The 18,814-nt window shown below is 38.9% G+C and overlaps 2 protein-coding genes across 6 annotated transcripts; both read left to right on the plus strand.

The window, feature by feature from the left end:
- Positions 1-171: 171 nt before the first annotated feature.
- Positions 172-18,668, plus strand: LOC118781622 (UDP-glucuronosyltransferase 2A3-like). 4 transcript variants are annotated; one of them, XM_036534634.1, is made up of 4 exons: positions 172-193; positions 276-332; positions 13,728-13,848; positions 14,985-18,668. In XM_036534634.1, the coding sequence occupies exon 4, from the start codon at positions 15,071-15,073 to the stop codon at positions 16,529-16,531; it is 1,461 nt and encodes a 486-aa protein (XP_036390527.1). In that variant the 5' UTR covers positions 172-193; positions 276-332; positions 13,728-13,848; positions 14,985-15,070; the 3' UTR covers positions 16,532-18,668. The 4 variants fall into 4 exon arrangements, with proteins under 4 accessions (XP_036390527.1, XP_036390525.1, XP_036390526.1 ...); XM_036534632.1 differs by having other exon boundaries at positions 173-193; positions 14,943-18,668; XM_036534633.1 differs by lacking the exons at positions 172-193; positions 276-332 and adding an exon at positions 471-521 and having other exon boundaries at positions 14,943-18,668.
- Positions 181-8,383, plus strand: LOC118781621 (UDP-glucuronosyltransferase 2C1-like). 2 transcript variants are annotated; one of them, XM_036534628.1, is made up of 2 exons: positions 181-332; positions 5,988-8,383. In XM_036534628.1, exon 2 carries the CDS (start codon positions 5,993-5,995, stop codon positions 7,586-7,588), a length of 1,596 nt encoding a protein of 531 aa, XP_036390521.1. In that variant the 5' UTR covers positions 181-332; positions 5,988-5,992; the 3' UTR covers positions 7,589-8,383. The 2 variants fall into 2 exon arrangements, with proteins under 2 accessions (XP_036390521.1, XP_036390522.1); XM_036534629.1 differs by lacking the exon at positions 181-332 and adding an exon at positions 2,467-4,033.
- Positions 18,669-18,814: the final 146 nt, after the last annotated feature.

Genomic DNA, 18,814 nt, shown 5'->3' on the forward strand with positions numbered 1-18,814 from the left:
GTACCATCAGATTTTTACAATTACAGCCTATAGGGCAACTAATACGATACACCTTCAAACGGAAAACTTCAACAACTTCAAACGGCGCAATGAGCGTCAGGGTAAAGGCGGCTTGTAGCTGTTATGCGACCCGTTTCCGCTACAGAGTCCGCCTCCTCCCTTGTCCTTTGTTCCGCTTCTTGTTTGGCCAGTGGTACGTGTGTGGCGTGTGTTTTTAAACTGTGGTTTATCTGAGGTTTATCGGTTTTTGATTAATTGTGGCATTTTACGGACAGATCGCCAGTGCTTCTTGTATTTCACCAACGAAAACCGGTTGCGCTCGCCGATCGCAGGTATGTACATTTATTTTGACGTTGCGACGGAGATTGCCTGGCAGTACAGCACTAACCTGGCTTCGCTTTGATTTCAAAGGTGCCTGTAGGCCAATGTAGTCCAGTCGGGTCTGAGGGCTGCTCAACCGGAGTCGTATCTGGGTAAACTCATTTCGCGGTATTGTAGGATCGCGACTATGGCGATCCGAGGTAATTGTAGCAATTCTGGGTAATATGCATGCGTCTGTACTGATTGACTGTGTGTATTTTTAGGGACAGTTGGCGACGCTAGCTACTGTTTTGCTTTATGGTTTTAATTCGTTAAGCTAGCAGCATTGCATGGTAGTTAAAAGTATGTCTAGCTCCTAAGATTATATATGCCTTCGTATATTCTGTGATGTGTGACCAAACTAACCGGTTTTAGTGCGTTTTAAATCTTTGATTAGGGTAGCGCACCCGAATGCAGTGAGCTCAGGCTGTCTGGTGGAGGGAGTTTGGTTTGTAGTGGAGTCTCCCTTCACCTGCATGTTTAGTGAGGCTGCGCACGGAGCGGTGAGTATTGTTCACACGGGTGGAATCCTTAGCAGTGAGTAGTATAGCTTCTCCCAGGCAGCTCTTCGCCCACTTTTAACGTGTTTTTAATTGGAAACATCTAATCTCAGTGGTGCATACTTTCACCCCTCTTCTAACATGTTAAACTCTTAACTTTTAATAATAAATGGTCATTGAATATTGTAAAGCATTTTCAATAATTATTTCAGCTTGAATCATGTATTATTCTTCCCTGTATCGAAACTCCGGGGGCTCATTATCCTGTTGCCTAGGGGTCTAAGCCGCACCCATAAAACTATTTTCCCTGGGCACAATCCCAGGGTGGCATAGCAGGTTTGAACAGTCACCACACACCTCATTGTTACATCAGTAAAGTCGGCTTCATCCGCCAATTTAGGATCTTCTGGTCCCACCTGTGAGAGAGGCTGAAATATTGTAAGGATGCAGGTTGTGGTCAGTGCGATGTGGCTGTGGTCCAGAGAGATTATGATACCTTGATCCACGTGAAACACAGTACCATATCCAATTTGGTAATTTTCTTAGAACACTTTCTTTTAATCTCAAATGTTAAACCAAGAGAAATTGTGCTATAAAGTGTTTAAGAATGTCATGACTATAGCAGAGAATGAGACTATAGCAGAATATTTAACTCCATGCTGCCCTATCTGGACAAATCTAGAGAAAGGCACAGAGAAGGACAATAGGAACCCAGGCAGGTTTTACATATTCGTATGTATATGTGTGTGTGTATATATATATATATATATATATATATATATATATATATATATATATATATATATATATATATATAATGACAGACATGCAGCTCTGCTCCTCCGCTAACTTCCTGCTGTTTTGTCGTGTGTCAATATGTCATGATGATCACAACTCTAAACTCTAAACTAAACTCATTAGAGAGGACTAAATGAAGCTGACTGACAATATTTACTAAAACGTAAGTATCTCAAAGCAAGTAAGAGACGATTTCATGTGTATGTTTTCAGTGTTCAGTCTGCCCACCCAACCAGATCTTTGTAAATCAGTAAAATTATTTACTCTTTGTACATTATGAAATAGTGACGGTTAGTAAACACATGCAGAGCCCCTCATTTATTGTTTTCATTTTTTTATTTCTAGGCTTGTTTACTTTGTTGCCCAATGTGAGGACAGATTAACTATTGTCAAAAATGCAAATAACCTACCAAAGAAGACAATGACAAAGCTAGCTGTTAATTGCACACTGAATGGAGCACTTACATAGGAAAAAATCATTTTTGTTTCTCAGGCTCTTGTTTCTCAAAATTCAGTTTTATATCAAGACATTTTGAATCAAGTAAGCTCTGTCAAAAGTATAAATTATGAACCACATCCTTTAAGACAGTAAATATAGCTTTTTGCAGATGTATACAAATTTGGTTTAGATTTACAATTTGAAAGTCTCTCACTGCTCACCATTATAATATTCTAGATGTAGTGCCTTAACTTTTCCAAAATATATTTTTCACAGAGGAATATTAGCAGTTACTTTTCAGTGGGAAATATTAGGCATTTATTTGTTTTTATGTAACAGATATTGTATGGGTATGTAAAGGGTCAGTTAAACTGCAAACCAAAGTTATAAAATATGAATTAACAGACTAAATCTAGTATAGACATGAGTGAACTAGCTTGCCATACAGATACCATGCATGTTCTTGATCTGACTATATTGAGGAAAGTCTTTATTAATGGTCTGTCTGTTATGAAAAAGGTTTTAGCCTTTTACACATGTGACATGCCACATTTCTGTGAGTTAAGGTATGTACAGAGGCAAGAAACACAATTTATATGTGCTGAAAGGCAGCTATTTCCCAGCTACTCAGCCATCCTGTGTCTTCACCAAGATCAACTTCAGTCACTAAAAACAAGCTTGCATCTATGGTATGTAGATATACAGTGTATATAATATATTTTCACATAGATTACCACATCAATCAAAGCATAACACAGCAATGGTGTAGCGACAGAGAACGAAATAATCTTTGTCGTTTGAAACTTTGAAAGTGCAAACGTTGCACAGCAAGTGTGCAAATTGATCTGGTTTCTTCATCTCCTGAATCCCCAGATATGCATTAATATTGCAGTGCAGTTCCACTTCAATTTCAAGCCTTTTATTTGAGCTTGGGAGCAGATCCATCACACAATTGCTGCATTTGATTGTGTGGCTCTGCTCGACTCTCTCTCCCATCAGTCCAGTGTTGGGGGGATGCTGCTTAGCAGGAAAAGTCAAGTGGTTCATGCACTTCACAGATCTCTATGGTGTCGAATGTCAGAAACCTTTTGTTAAAGCCACATGAGATTAAATGTAATATTTTTGTTTTCCCAACCTAGTGCGCATTACCAGGTTCTCATTTGTATGGAGGGGCCACTGCCATAGCTACACGTGTGAGAGGAATATTCCCATTCCCATTCGCATTGAGCCATTTCACCTGTGATCTATACAAGAAAAACAGGTGCACACAATTAAAATATGTAATATAAAATTTTCAGAACTAGAAGGAGTGAAGCAGTTGTAGTCAGACCATTATAATTCTTATCAGTTGTGATGCAAAAGACTGGTTTGAGAACTATAGACAGGTTATGGTGTCTTGAAAGTCCAGGTGTCATCTCTTCTCTCAGTGTCATGGTGCCATTCTTGACCCTTTTCAGAGAGTCAATGAATGTCTATCCCTCAGTCATTAGTTATCCTTTCCCCAAGGGTTTTACCTGTTTAATATGCACCAATTGGCTATCACAGATACAGTTAAGCTATGAACTACTGGTCAGTTATAATAATTGGGTTATTATAATTTTCAATTTGACAGCATACCATAGTTTGTGACTATAAGTCAACTGACAACCAATGGGAAATTAATTATTCAAGAGACATGTTCCTCTAAATCTATGGAGACACGTTCAACAGGACAGCCTAGATTATTGCGAAATATTTCCTGTTTTTCAGAGGATATACGACAGATTTAGGGAAAGGGATAGGCCACTTCTCTCTATTCCAGCGATAAGATTATAGTGCAGGGTGTGCATGTGAATGTAAACAGAACATCCTCCTAAATCCCCACGTGATGCAATTTGAAACCAAACGTAGGCACTCACTTTGCAGCAAACGGAGCACATACAGCTGCACGCAGGAGGTACGTAATGTCAGTCTGTGCTGTTTTACTCGCGACGTCTTCAAAGTTCTTCAACATTGGCCAAACATTGCACAGTAGAAGCCACTTTCTTCGTTATGGAGAAAGCAGCGTTCTGGAAGTTGTCACAGAATTTTTGCCATGAAGTACAGTGTTTATCCAAAGCATGGCCGCACGAACGAAAATTATCATGGCAAAAACCAGCACAAGCGTAGCAGAAACTAACGTGACCATTTAGGAGCAATTCGGAGAAGCTTGGGGTGCTGGGTGACGTCATCGCCTAAAAATGCAATATTTATATCTACAAAACCATAGCAGCGCAAACGAATTTTTTTCCGGCACAAACGGAGCAATTCGGAGAATCTTGGGGTGCTGGGTGACGTCACAGCACATACAATATAATTTGTTATATCTAAAAAAACATAGCAGCACAAACGAAATTTTTACGGTACAAACCGGCACAAAGGAACAGTAATACCATTCCGAACTGTTTAAATACTTGGGGTGCCAACTTCACGCAGGTAAACCAGTAGGGTAGCAGGTAGCCGAGCAGTTTCAGTGGTTACATCACTCCCTGAGATTTGATTAGCTAGCACTGTTTCCTATAGGTTAGGGGCAAATTGGCCTTAGCTCAGTCGGTAACGACGCTGGCCGTAAGGGTTTGATGCGCAACGACAATCTCGGTTCGATACTTTCTTGCAAACTGACCGAAATAACGTAATCTGTACACCCGTTACACGGGGAAGCGTAGACTTGTTTGTTGACATACGTTAAATCACTGTTCAAATTAAATTAATAAAAATAAACACATTTAAAAGCAGTCCCTTACATCATTGTGTGAGTTGCAGTTAACTTTGATGGTTGAAATTTTAATGTCAACATTGTCACGGTCTTTGGTGTGTTTGAAAACTCCGCACGAATCCCACGACATCGTATTGGAATTCCGTCAGAATTGTGAGTGCGCATACTCCCTCATACTGGTTATTGTTACCGCAAAAAAAGACACCATTCAGTGCTATATCCAGCTGACATATGCTAACAGTCGTGTACACTTTGCAATATGATGGAAGTCTGTTGGAAGATTATGCAGTCACTAGGAAGTGCAGCTAAGCACAGTTCCAAACAACAAAGGCTTTCATTGGAAGACGTTGCGAGGTAGGAGACAGCCAGCTTGCGATCACTATTGCTCATTCCTCTTCTTCAGACACTTTAACATAAGTTAATTCTTCACTTTTAGAATATTAAGATTCATCCATTGTTTGGCATTCATGTCCTTGGTTTCTTATAGTGTCTCAGAAGCAGCACACCTTTTGCCACAATGCTATGCATTTTCCTGAACAGGTTGACAACACAAAGGTAGAACATTTAAAAATGGCAGCAACACATTGAAAAATGAAAATATTACTGATTTAACTGGCATCTACTGTAGCTATGACCAACGACACTTCTGAAGAGTTATGGGTTTCTAAATCTGCATGCAGTGAATGAAACATTTTCTATTTTTAAGGGATACTGTATTTTACTTGATATATTACTATATTTCAAATTCAAAATTCAAGAAAATGTTTTCATACAAGAATAAAATTTTGTTTTGTGATTTTATGTAGATTCTACTGAACATGCAATGTCTGTGTTACCAAAAATATCTCCATGGTGATATATGTGTGTGTATTATTATTATTTTTATTTGAGTAGAGCCACAGAAAATGACATCACTATGGAGTAAACTGGCTTCATTTCTGATTTCAGTAGAACTGTTACAGTCTGAACTTTACCACAATTTTTCAAGATGCTTGACACTTCTAGACAAGTGAGATTGTAAATTCAGCATCTTTGTTAATAACGGTCATCCTCTTCACCATGAAACAAGTCCAATTGTCTTGTATCTCACTTGATTGCCTGCATCATTATTTATTTATTTAATTCATTAATTATTTATTTTTAAATTGCATTTCAGACAGCATGAAGATGTTTTTGATCCAGTCACCTTTTCTTGCAGTCATCCCATTCCTAGGCCTTGTCTTAACAGTATGCCATGGTGGGAATGTACTGGTTTATCCCATCGAAGGAAGCCACTGGATCAACATGAACATTCTCGTAGAGGCTTTGCATGCCCGGGGGCACAATGTCACAATTATGCGTACAGACAAAAGCTGGTACATCAAGGAGAAATCTCCACATTATAGATCGATCACTGTCTCTGTTGAAGAGGCCCCGGATGAGCAATTTATTAATGGAATGATCAGGAAAGTCATTGATATACAAAGAGGAAAGAGCTCTGTGGTGAATTTTGTCAATTTTCAGTTTGGAATGATTGGCCAGATGACAAGATTTCACAGAATACTGTGTAAAATTGTGGTGACGATTTTTGAAGATTCAAAATTAGTACAAAGCCTTCTGGAAAGCCAGTATGATTTAGTTCTTACTGACCCCTGCTGGGGTGTTGGGACATTCTTGGCACACTACCTTCACCTACCCTTGGTTTACAATGTAAGGTGGCTTCTAATTGGAGAGGGACACTTTGCCATTGCTCCATCACCATTATCTTACATTCCACTGACTGGATCTGGCTTTTCAGACAAGATGACCTTTACTGAGCGGTTCAGAAATGTGCTTATCTTTGGTCTTGGGCTCTTTTATGAGAAGTTTCTGGTCATGCCATTTTACCAAGATGTTGCCAATCAGTACTTTGGTCAAGATGTGGACTTCTACATGTTAATGCAAGCAGCTGATATATGGCTCATGAGAACTGATTTTGTGTTTGACTTTCCACGGCCCACCATGCCCAATGTGGTTTATATGGGGGGATTCCAGTGCAAGCCTTCCAAGCCCCTTCCCCAAGACCTGGAGGACTTTGTTCAGAGCTCTGGAGAACATGGTGTCATTATCATGTCTTTGGGTGCTTTTGTTGGTGAACTTCCCCGTGATTTAACAGAGGAAGTAGCAGCTGCGTTTTCCCAACTTCCTCAGAAAATAATCTGGAGGTACACAGGGGAAAGACCAGCAACTCTGGGCAACAACACCTTACTGGTCGACTGGATGCCACAGAATGACCTCCTTGGACATCCTAAGACCAGGGCTTTTGTAGCACATGGAGGAACCAATGGAGTCCAAGAGGCTATTTACCATGGTATGCCAGTGTTGGGAATTCCATTGTTCTTTGACCAATATGATAACCTCCGGCGGCTGAAGGAAAAAGGAGGAGCAAAGATCCTGGATCTAGGAACTTTTGACAGGAGCGTCTTCCTCCAGGCCATACAGGAAGTGCTTCATGACCCGTCCTACAGGATGAACATGCAGATGCTGTCCAGGCTGCACCAGGACCAGCCAATGAAACCACTGGACCGTGCAATCTTCTGGGTCGAGTATGTCATGAGACACAAGGGTGCTGCTCACCTGCGCACTGAGTCCTACAAGATGCCCTGGTACTCCTATCACTCTGTGGATGTGATAGCAGTGTTGTTAGCTGCTGTGTTGCTCATATTGTTCATCACTGTTGCTGGTATTAAATTTCTGTGCTTCCGAGTTTGTTTTAAACAAAAATTGAAACATGATTAACCACTGTACTAGCATTTTATTGGCCGCATTGTTGTAGAAGAAAAGGTTAAAAATGAACCGATACAATGTATTAGTTTGTAATACATTAATAGTATTAGCTTTCTGTGCAGCAAGAAGTGCTATAAAATAAAACTGAAATATGATTAAACTTCTCACCACATCACTACATATGCTAAGAAACTGTCCAGACTTGCTCCATTAAGCCGTTTGTTATGAATATTCATGACCTCAGGACATAGCTGACATTTTGGAGACAAAATCATGCTGGTTTGACTAATGCTCACTGATGTAAATATTGTGATTATATATAACCTTTATCATTAGATGCTTAGACCTTACATGCTGGTAACCATTATCATTTAGCCTTTCCATTTTCTAAACATACAGCTCTTGCCACTCTTTGTCTCAGAAGCATTTGCGAGCTGTTGCATTTTTACAGACATTAGACTGAATACCTTAATTGTATCTAAACAGTCTACATATGATGTGATATTGGCAAAGACAGATACATTTCCTTTAGGTTTTTTGAACATTATATGTATTGGTGGTCCTGTCTGATGTATGTGCCTGTGTCTCATGCTGTTAACTGTTTGATGGGGAAAAGCAGGCTATATATTTAATCTATTCTAAGGTCACTTCTTTCTGCAAATATTATATAAGGTATTTAAACAGCTACTGTCACTCATAATTATTGTCTGCCAATGTCAGCATCATTTATCAAGTGAGAATAATTGTAATGGAGAATTTCTTTGAAATTGCCTTAATCAGATGTCTGTGCTGAAGGGGTTCTTTTTTTAAAACACAGCAGCAATTACTGCTCTAAACAACTGATGTTTTAATGATGAGTTAATGTCTTTTTAGTGTTACAAGAAATACATAACTTTGCAATGGTTGTCAAAATATTGCTATGTCAGAGGACATGCTTAAAAACATTTGATTTAAAAGCAATTTAGAACTTTGATTAATTAGACAACCACTGTTCCTCTGAAGGAGTACATTTTTGGGGGATACAAAATTATATACAGGAAGTTCAATCTTCTGGATTGTGTGATGAGACACGAAGGTGCCGCTCGCCTACAGGATACCCTGGTACTCCTATAGCTCTGTGGATGTCATTTGCTTGATGACTGACGTAATGTTCATGGTACTGCTCATGTTTGCAAGTGTCAGATACCTGCACTACAGGGTTTGTTCTGCTAGAAAGATGCAACATTATTTATAAAAGCAATGGTTGAGTACGATAATTGTTATGGTTAAATTCTTATTATGCTCCATTTTTCCATACCTATACACTGAAATAATTTCTGTGAACTTAGTCACTTCAGCTGTTATTTTGTTTTCTCAAGCTATGTTCTCACCTCCATGAGATCATTGAAAATTAGTAAAAGAACATTTTTTGTTCACATGTATGGACGAATGAAATGGGAGCATCTAGTACTTGTGAACTATATATGTCTCAATATTTACTAAAACATTTCAAACCTTTTTACAGTGTTGTCACCAGTGCCTTATTCATGTTTCAGACATGCACCCTTTTCAGTCAGTTCTTGAAACATGAAGACATTTGTATTTGAAGACCATTAGTATCACCACTACGTTGTATCTGTGCACTATGTAATAGAAAAAAAACAATATACTACAGTAGTTGACAAACAGCTAACTGCTACAGAAATAACCCGCCACCTTGTAACGTGCTAGAAGACATGCCTGCAATCCTAGCTGGATAGCGATATAATGCAAGGTTGTTACTTACAAGCAAGAACATAGCATAGCTGGCTAGTTGGCTACATATAATGATGTTTCGATTTGTCAAGCTTGCGAGCTAATTGGCCAAACTTGACATAATTTAGATGAAGTACTGGATTTTGATATTTTGCCATCCAAGATTCAGCATTAAATTAAACTATACCAGAGTTCTTTTGGTAAAGCAAATTGTTAAAGTCCACACAATACAAATGGTCCATTAGTGCAATTGCCTGGAATTACAACACATAAAAGCACAAAGCTTTCTTTCATTGTTTTATTATTGTAACCTTACAATCATCAAACCAGTGTAGGGGGAAGTTAGTCTTCCTCACAGGGGCAATGCCAATTATGTAGGGACAATGCCTATGATTAGAAAGGGGTACCACTTACATGTAAGGAATATCCTTACATGAGGTACCAGTTATGTTGGTGATAATTAAATTTAACACATGGAGGCACTATACAGAACATGGTGTCTACCATAGGAGTTAAAATAAAATATCAGTCTCAAATTCGTATATCAGTCTCATAAAACATACTAACTATTAATTTGGAACTTCCAATTAATAATTAAATTAATAATCATAATTGAAATGACCACATCAATAGTTAATCTTAATTAAATCACAATATTATCTATTTAGCTAACTAAACAAATAACACTGATGATCTAACAAAGAGGTGAAGGTCTTTAGAATTCTGATCAGCAGAGGCTGGCGATATTCATTGCATGTGTAACATTACAGCACAACCTTGGAAAAATAATGCGTTTATTGAAATACAAAACCGAAGTAGTAATGCAGTACATGCATATACAATATGAGTGAGGCATTTGTGTATTATTTACACTTATGTGTAGGTATGAGTGAATGTCTTGCGCAACTGTTTGGGCGTGTCATAGTGTGTGTGTGTTCATTTGTTCTGGGTCGTGCATGTGTCTTTGTCTCCGGCTAGTAACAAGTTCGTGCTGCTCTGATGGCTGGCGCTGAAACTCGGCTCTTGCGTTATTGATCTCTGCTAGCAATTCGTCGCTAGCTTGGAGAATCTGCTTTCCGTGTCCCATCCGCGTGGTGCGGCCTTCAGGAGAGAGTGAGTGATACGTCCATCTTTTTCAGACATACGCAGCAAGAGAGCAAGAAGCAAGAGAGAGAGCGGTACGTCCATCTTCTTTGGACGTACTAAAGCAAGAGAGAGAATAAAGGAATGCACCTGGTTTTTACTTGCATCGCTGCAGGGGGGCATTTCCTGTTTACTGTAGCTGTTTTTGGTTGGGTGAGAGGTCATGAAACCGCAACATCACTTCCGTGAGATCGCATTTCACATTAAATGCGATTTACGCATTACTGTCCGTAAAAGTTGAATGAATAAAATGGACGGATCTGTCTGTGGACGGCACTGTACCTACACCAGAAAAGTGCATTTCCTGAAGAAAATGCAGAGTGTGATGGTGACTCGGCAGTGAAAACGTGCTAACGTATATGAGATGATGTTGATGAACCACCTAGGATGTTGCTAGGTGGTTGCTAGGGTGTTGCTAGATGGTTACTAAGGTATATGAGGTGGTTGCTAGGGCATTGTTGGGTGGTTGCCAGGGTGTTGCTAAGTGGTTGCTAGGGTAAACAATATGGTCGCTAGGGCATTGCTGGGTGGTTGCCAAAGTGTTGCTAGGGTGTTGGTATGCAGTTCCTAGGGTGTTGATAAGTGGTTGGTAGGCGGTTGCTAGGGTAAACAATATGGTTGCTAGGGCCACACCCACCTTTGGTGAGTGTTGGGTCACATGACCCAAACCAGCATATCAGGTCCTGTGGCTATTGGTCAAATGGTGACCGAGTGGTAAGACTTTGAAAAATGAACTGAAGTGAATAGGTGGATGGAGGGATGAGTGAACAACAAAAAGAGAAGGAGGAGAAGCGGGACAAAATTTGGTGAAATAAGAAGAAAAAGAAGAAGAAGAAGAATAAAACTATCGGATAACAATAGTTTGCTTGCACTGCTTCGCATTGCAATCACACTAATTAACTAACAGATAACTAGATAACTAGATTAAGTAGGATTCCTTGCAGTGTCATTCTGTAGCGTAACATAATTAGGGGCCAAGCACCAAAGATGATGGAACCCTATTGTAATTGTTAGTTTTCTTATTATTATTATACATCTGCCATGGGAGTCTATTGCAGCCCGTAGATCCATTCGTACGCTTTTTACCAGTCCCAGCTGTCCACTCACCAATTTTGGGGTCAGTCAATCAAGCCCTCTAGCGACATCATGAGATCAAAGTTCAGCTGACATTTTTGGCCATAACTCCTGACCCTGTTGGAATTTTTTCAAAATTCTTTTTTACCTAGATTCCTTAAGTCAAGTCCAACGCACCCATTGCCATCAAAGTGTGCCATATTGGATTTTCCGCCATTTTGAATTTTTTACAAAAACTGTTTTTTTTGCTGCTCCTCCTACAAATTTTGTCCAATCTTCTACCATCTTCAGACCATGCCTCACAAAAGTTATCCATTTTTTTAGATATTCCAAAGCGTTCGCCCATAACATGCAAATGAGTTTGACAGCGAAGACACCAAACGGGAAGTGAGGTCATATCTCGGCAACGCTTTTGTGTCTTCACACCAAACTTGGTATATGGACTTCCTACACAGTCCTGAAAGAGTCTAAGAAGTTTTGTGTCATTTCATGACTAGGTGGTGCTATAACTAAAACTATTGAATTTCTGCTCATAACTTTTCATATATTTAGCTAGAATTATGATTCTTTTTTCTTTTGATTCCTTGGGTCATGTCAAGTTGAACAGATGTAAAATTTTCGTTTCCACCATATTTGGTTGTCTGCCATTTTGAATTTTAATGAAAACAGTCTTTTCGCTACTCCTCCCACAAATTTTCTCCAATCTTCTCAAAAATTGATTCAGAGCATATTGAGAACGTGCCACACAAAAGTTGTCCATGATTTTATGTTTCTAGAAAGCATTCATCAGTAATGTGCTAACAAAGTCAACAGTGAAGACGCCAAACAGTTAGTGAGGCCATATCTAAGCAGTGCTTTTGTGTACTGACACCAAATTGGGTGCCTCTGTTTGCGACTATGCCCTGAGGGTGCCCAAGTGTTTTGGTGATGTTTGACCACTAGGTGGCGCTATAAAGCATATTGAATATAATTTGTATTATACTTATGTTTTAACATATCTTTTGAATTGCATGGCCTAAAATCATAATTCTTTTTTCTTCTGATTCCTTCAGTCATGCCAAGTTCAGCACACTTAATGGTTTCAATGTCTACCTTATTGCAAAACAGGCCCTCATTGTGCTTGGCCCCTGTATCACTGCTTGCAGCTATATTTGTCATTGGCCCCGGTGCAAATAGTTTTTTTCTTGGCCCCTCTAAGCGAACTAAGCGCCTGCTTAGAGCCCCCAAGAGCGAGTGTGCAAATGATCACGTATTGATCAAGCATTGACAATAGTCAATAGTATTGGTGGTGCCGAGGCGGTGGGGGGCCCCCAAAGCAAATTCTGCCCAGGGCCCCATAAAGGCTTGGGCCAGTGCTGCTTTCTGTCCCTGTTGCTTCTGATATATCTAGTAACACAATTTCGTTTCTTACGTGCAAATCAATAACACAGTACAAACCACACCGTTACATGGTTTCAATTGCATGCAGCTTATGAGATCACCTCATTTTAAATGTACTTTGTCTTGTATTTATCAAAGGATTGCCGAGATTCCTGTGGGAAATCACAAGACAATTAGACCATCAGGCTGCAAAACAAGCAGTGTTAATGTGAAAAATGCTAGTCATTCAGATGAGATAGGGTTATGTCAACCTTTTATTTTAAAGGCAAAACAACATGTTAGCTAATCAGATTTTTGGTTTTATATATAATTTGACCACCTTCCTTCAGGAAACATTAATGATGGCATATTAAGAGTACTACGTATGTATATATGTATGTATTATAGTAAGTAACAGAGAAAGGTTCTTAGTTTTCTGTGAAATTAATAGATTTATTTTCTGGTGGAAATGAGACCCTTTGTTCCATAAGTACTGTCGTGTGAAATGAGTTCTGTGGGGTTTTATTACTACTGCGCATGTGCAATGCACGTTGGTTGCGTTCATTAGACTATCCTGAAAAAGAAGCTGCCTGTCTGAATCAGACAATTAAAGAGTCACTTGTTTCTATCCAGAATGCCTGATCATTTCCGCGTTTATTAGCAGTGATAAACACCACAAGTACAGGTTAAAGTTCATTGCTATAGGACAGCTAGAGTCATCAGAAAAATGCTATCTAGTGGAGCGCTGTTGAACTCTCTTCAAAGTTCAAGGGCACTAAACCAAGTACGGTTGGGTTGAGTGAGCAATAAAAAATACACCTCTGTTTTTTTTTTTTCTTAGAAAGCATATTCTTTTGAGAAGCACAACTCTGCCCTTTGGACCAGATTACAGAGACTAGTAGCTAGAGTTTGGAGAAAATTCCTCAGTCTCTGCAACACACGCTGGCTTATTCTTCTCCTGGGTAAGTGTATCATTTTTCTGTCAATTGACAGTGTATAATCGTGTGGAGCTGTTTTCACTTGTTATAGTCTCATTTTTTGATGTTAGCTTTTTTTTCAGTATACGTGGCAGTTTAGCATGAAGGTAGATTTGAATGATATGTTCTTTTATAATGAGCAACATTAATGTGCATAAATACCCAGCCTGAAGGTTCATGAACGACCACAGAATTTTACACAGCACCTTCGTTTTTCATTCTGCCAGAGTACTGAACCTGACATCAGGCAATTGGCAACAAGACAATTCACTAGAGCTACAGTGTGAATGTGAATAATAATTTAAAAAATCCAAATGGTTGGAATATAGTACGATCTTAATATTTGTATATCAAAATTTTAGAATAAAATGATTCATATTTTATTTTTAAGAGTGAGTATGTATAAAATACACAGACTGTATGGCCATGAATGCAAATGAGAATTCACAGTACAGGTCTGGCCACATGAAGGGAATTAACAAAAGATAATATTGACATAATTTGTGAATGAATTTGCTAATTACAAAACATTGGATAACCAGATTTTGGCAATCATTTCTCCTTTTCCCCTAACTGTTTATGTGTACTTCAGCCTAAATGGAAGGCCTCTCCTGAAGAGTTATGGGTTTCTAAATCTGCATGCAGTGAATGAAACATATTTTCTACTTTTAAGGGATACTGTATTTTACTTTATAAATTACTATATTTCAAATTCAAAATTCAAGAAAATGTTTTCCCATGGTGATATAATATGTGTGCGTGTGCTTTTTTAAATTTGAGTACAGCCACAGAAAATGACATCACTATGGAGTAAACTGGCTTCATTTCTGATTTCAGTAGAACTGTTACAGTCTGTACTTTACCACCATTTTTCAAGACGCTTGACTCAATGGTGTTGTACCCCCTTTGAAAGCGGTAACACTTCTACACAAGTGAGATTGTAAATTCAGCATCTTTGTTAATAATGGTCATCCTCTTCACCACGAAACAAGTCCAATTGTCTTGTCTCTCACTTGATTGCCTGCATCATTATTTATTTATTTAATTCATTAATTATTTATTTTTAAATTGCATTTCAGACAGCATGAAGATGTTTTTGATCCAGTCACCTTTTCTTGCAGTCATCCCATTCCTAGGCCTTGTCTTAACAGTATGCCATGGTGGGAATGTACTGGTTTATCCCATCGAAGGAAGCCACTGGATCAACATGAACATTCTCGTAGAGGCTTTGCATGCCCGGGGGCACAATGTCACAATTATGCGTACAGACAAAAGCTGGTACATCAAGGAGAAATCTCCACATTACAGATGGATCACTGTCTCTGTTGAAGAGGCCCTGGATGAGCAATTTATTAATGAAATGATGAGGACATTCGTTGAGATACGAAGTGGAAAGAGGTCTGTGATGAATTTGTTTGAAATGTTTGGCCAGATGACAAAATTTCACAGAATACTGCGTAAAACTGTGGTGACGATTTTTGAAGACTCAAAATTAGTACAAAGCCTTCTGGAAAGCCAGTATGATTTAGTTCTTACTGACCCCTGCTGGGCTGTTGGGACATTCTTGGCACACTACCTTCACCTACCCTTGGTTTACAATGTAAGGTGGCTTCCAATTGGAGAGGGACACTTTGCCATTGCTCCATCACCATTATCTTACATTCCACTAACTGGATCTGGCTTTTCAGACAAGATGACCTTTACTGAGCGGTTCAGAAATGTGCTTCTCTTTGGACTTTGGCTCTTTAATGACAAATTTCTGGTCATGCCATTTTACCAAGATGTGGCCAATCAGTACTTTGGTCAAGATGTGAACCTCTACATGTTAATGCAAGCAGCTGATATATGGCTCATGAGAACTGATTTTGTGTTTGACTTTCCACGGCCCACTATGCCCAATGTGGTTTACGTGGGAGGATTCCAGTGCAAGCCTTCCAAGCCCCTTCCCCAAGACCTGGAGGACTTTGTTCAGAGCTCTGGAGAACATGGTGTCATTATCATGTCTTTGGGCGCTTTTGTTGGTGAACTTCCCCGTGATTTAACAGAGGAAATAGCAGCTGCGTTTTCCCAACTTCCTCAGAAAATCATCTGGAGGCACACAGGGGAAAGACCAGCAACCCTAGGAAACAACACACTAATAGTCAACTGGATGCCACAGAATGACCTCCTTGGACATCCTAAGACCAGGGCTTTTGTAGCACATGGAGGAACCAATGGAGTCCAAGAGGCTATTTACCATGGTATGCCGGTGTTGGGAATTCCATTGTTCTTTGACCAATATGACAACCTCCTGCGGCTGAAGCACAGAGGAGCAGCCAAGATCCTGGATCTAGGAACTTTTGACAGGAGCGTCTTCCTCCAGGCCATACAGGAAGTGCTTCATGACCCGTCCTACAGGATGAACATGCAGATGCTGTCCAGGCTGCACCAGGACCAGCCAATGAAACCACTGGACCGTGCAATCTTCTGGATCGAGTATGTCATGAGACACAAGGGTGCTGCTCACCTGCGCACTGAGTCCTACAAGATGCCCTGGTACTCCTATCACTCTGTGGATGTGATAGCAGTGTTGTTAGCTGCTGTGTTGCTCATATTGTTCATCACTGTTGCTGGTATTAAATTTCTGTGCTTCCGAGTTTGTTTTAAACAAAAATTGAAACATGATTAACCACTGTACTAGCATTTTATTGGCCGCATTGTTGTAGAAGAAAAGGTTAAAAATGAACCGATACAATGTATTAGTTTGTAATACATTAATAGTATTAGCTTTCTGTGCAGCAAGAAGTGCTATAAAATAAAACTGAAATATGATTAAACTTCTCACCACATCACTACATATGCTAAGAAACTGTCCAGACTTGCTCCATTAAGCCGTTTGTTATGAATATTCATGACCTCAGGACATAGCTGACATTTTGGAGACAAAATCATGCTGGTTTGACTAATGCTCACTGATGTAAATATTGTGATTATATTCCGGTAACCTTTATCATTAGATGCTTAGACCTTACATGCTGGTAACCATTATCATTTAGCCTTTCCATTTTCTAAACATACAGCTCTTGCCACTCTTTGTCTCAGAAGCATTTGTGAGCTGTTGCATTTTTACAGACATTAGACTGAATACCTTAATTGTATCTAAACAGTCTACATATGATGTGATATTGGCAAAGACAGATACATTTCCTTTAGGTTTTTTGAACATTATATGTATTGGTGGTCCTGTCTGATGTATGTGCCTGTGTCTCATGCTGTTAACTGTTTGATGGGGAAAAGCAGGCTATATATTTAATCTATTCTAAGGTCACTTCTTTCTGCAAATATTATATAAGGTATTTAAACAGCTACTGTCACTCATAATTATTGTCTGCCAATGTCAGCATCATTTATCAAGTGAGAATAATTGTAATGGAGAATTTCTTTGAAATTGCCTTAATCAGATGTCTGTGCTGAAGGGGTTCTTTTTTTAAAACAAACAACAAACAATTCATCTATAGCATCATTGTAGAAATAGCATAGCCTGCAATAAATGTGTTTCAACTTTTGAATGAAATGTAGTGTAATGTAATCTAGTGACTGATATGCATTACAACCAAACAAGAAGATAAATGAAAATGACCAACATTCTGATAGGAATGTGGTACCATACTGTGCACAAGGCGCACAGCAGCAATTACTGCTCTAAACAACTGATGTTTTAATGATGAGTTAATGTCTTTTTAGTGTTACAAGAAATACATAACTTTGCAATGGTTGTCAAAATATTGCTATGTCAGAGGACATGCTTAAAAACATTTGATTTAAAAGCAATTTAGAACTTTGATTAATTAGACAACCACTGTTCCTCTGAAGGAGTACATTTTTGGGGGATACAAAATTATATACAGGAAGTTCAATCTTCTGGATTGTGTGATGAGACACGAAGGTGCCGCTCGCCTACAGGATACCCTGGTACTCCTATAGCTCTGTGGATGTCATTTGCTTGATGACTGACGTAATGTTCATGGTACTGCTCATGTTTGCAAGTGTCAGATACCTGCACTACAGGGTTTGTTCTGCTAGAAAGATGCAACATTATTTATAAAAGCAATGGTTGAGTACGATAATTGTTATGGTTAAATTCTTATTATGCTCCATTTTTCCATACCTATACACTGAAATAATTTCTGTGAACTTAGTCACTTCAGCTGTTATTTTGTTTTCTCAAGCTATGTTCTCACCTCCATGAGATCATTGAAAATTAGTAAAAGAACATTTTTTGTTCACATGTTTGGACGAATGAAATGGGAGCATCTAGTACTTGTGAACTATATATGTCTCAATATTTACTAAAACATTTCAAACCTTTTTACAGTGTTGTCACCAGTGCCTTATTCATGTTTCAGACATGCACCCTTTTCAGTCAGTTCTTGAAACATGAAGACATTTGTATTTGAAGACCATTAGTATCACCACTACGTTGTATCTGTGCACTATGTAATAGAAAAAAAAACAATATACTACAGTAGTTGACAAACAGCTAACTGCTACAGAAATAACCCGCCACCTTGTAACGTGCTAGAAGACATGCCTGCAATCCTAGCTGGATAGCGATATAATGCAAGGTTGTTACTTACAAGCAAGAACATAGCATAGCTGGCTAGTTGGCTACATATAATGATGTTTCGATTTGTCAAGCTTGCGAGCTAATTGGCCAAACTTGACATAATTTAGATGAAGTACTGGATTTTGATATTTTGCCATCCAAGATTCAGCATTAAATTAAACTATACCAGAGTTCTTTTGGTAAAGCAAATTGTTAAAGTCCACACAATACAAATGGTCCATTAGTGCAGTTGCCTGGAATTACAACACATAAAAGCACAAAGCTTTCTTTCATTGTTTTATTATTGTAACCTTACAATCATCAAACCAGTGTAGGGGGAAGTTAGTCTTCCTCACAGGGGCAATG

Source organism: Megalops cyprinoides, chromosome 8 (assembly GCF_013368585.1).
Source record: "Megalops cyprinoides isolate fMegCyp1 chromosome 8, fMegCyp1.pri, whole genome shotgun sequence".
Classification (NCBI taxonomy): Eukaryota; Metazoa; Chordata; class Actinopteri; order Elopiformes; family Megalopidae; genus Megalops; species Megalops cyprinoides.

What these genes read in the sequence shown, in the direction of transcription:
- LOC118781621 (XM_036534628.1), top strand. Translation starts at nt 5,993, where the DNA reads ATGAAGATGTTTTTGATCCAGTCACCTTTTCTTGCAGTCATCCCATTC.
- LOC118781622 (XM_036534632.1), top strand. Translation starts at nt 14,948, where the DNA reads ATGAAGATGTTTTTGATCCAGTCACCTTTTCTTGCAGTCATCCCATTC.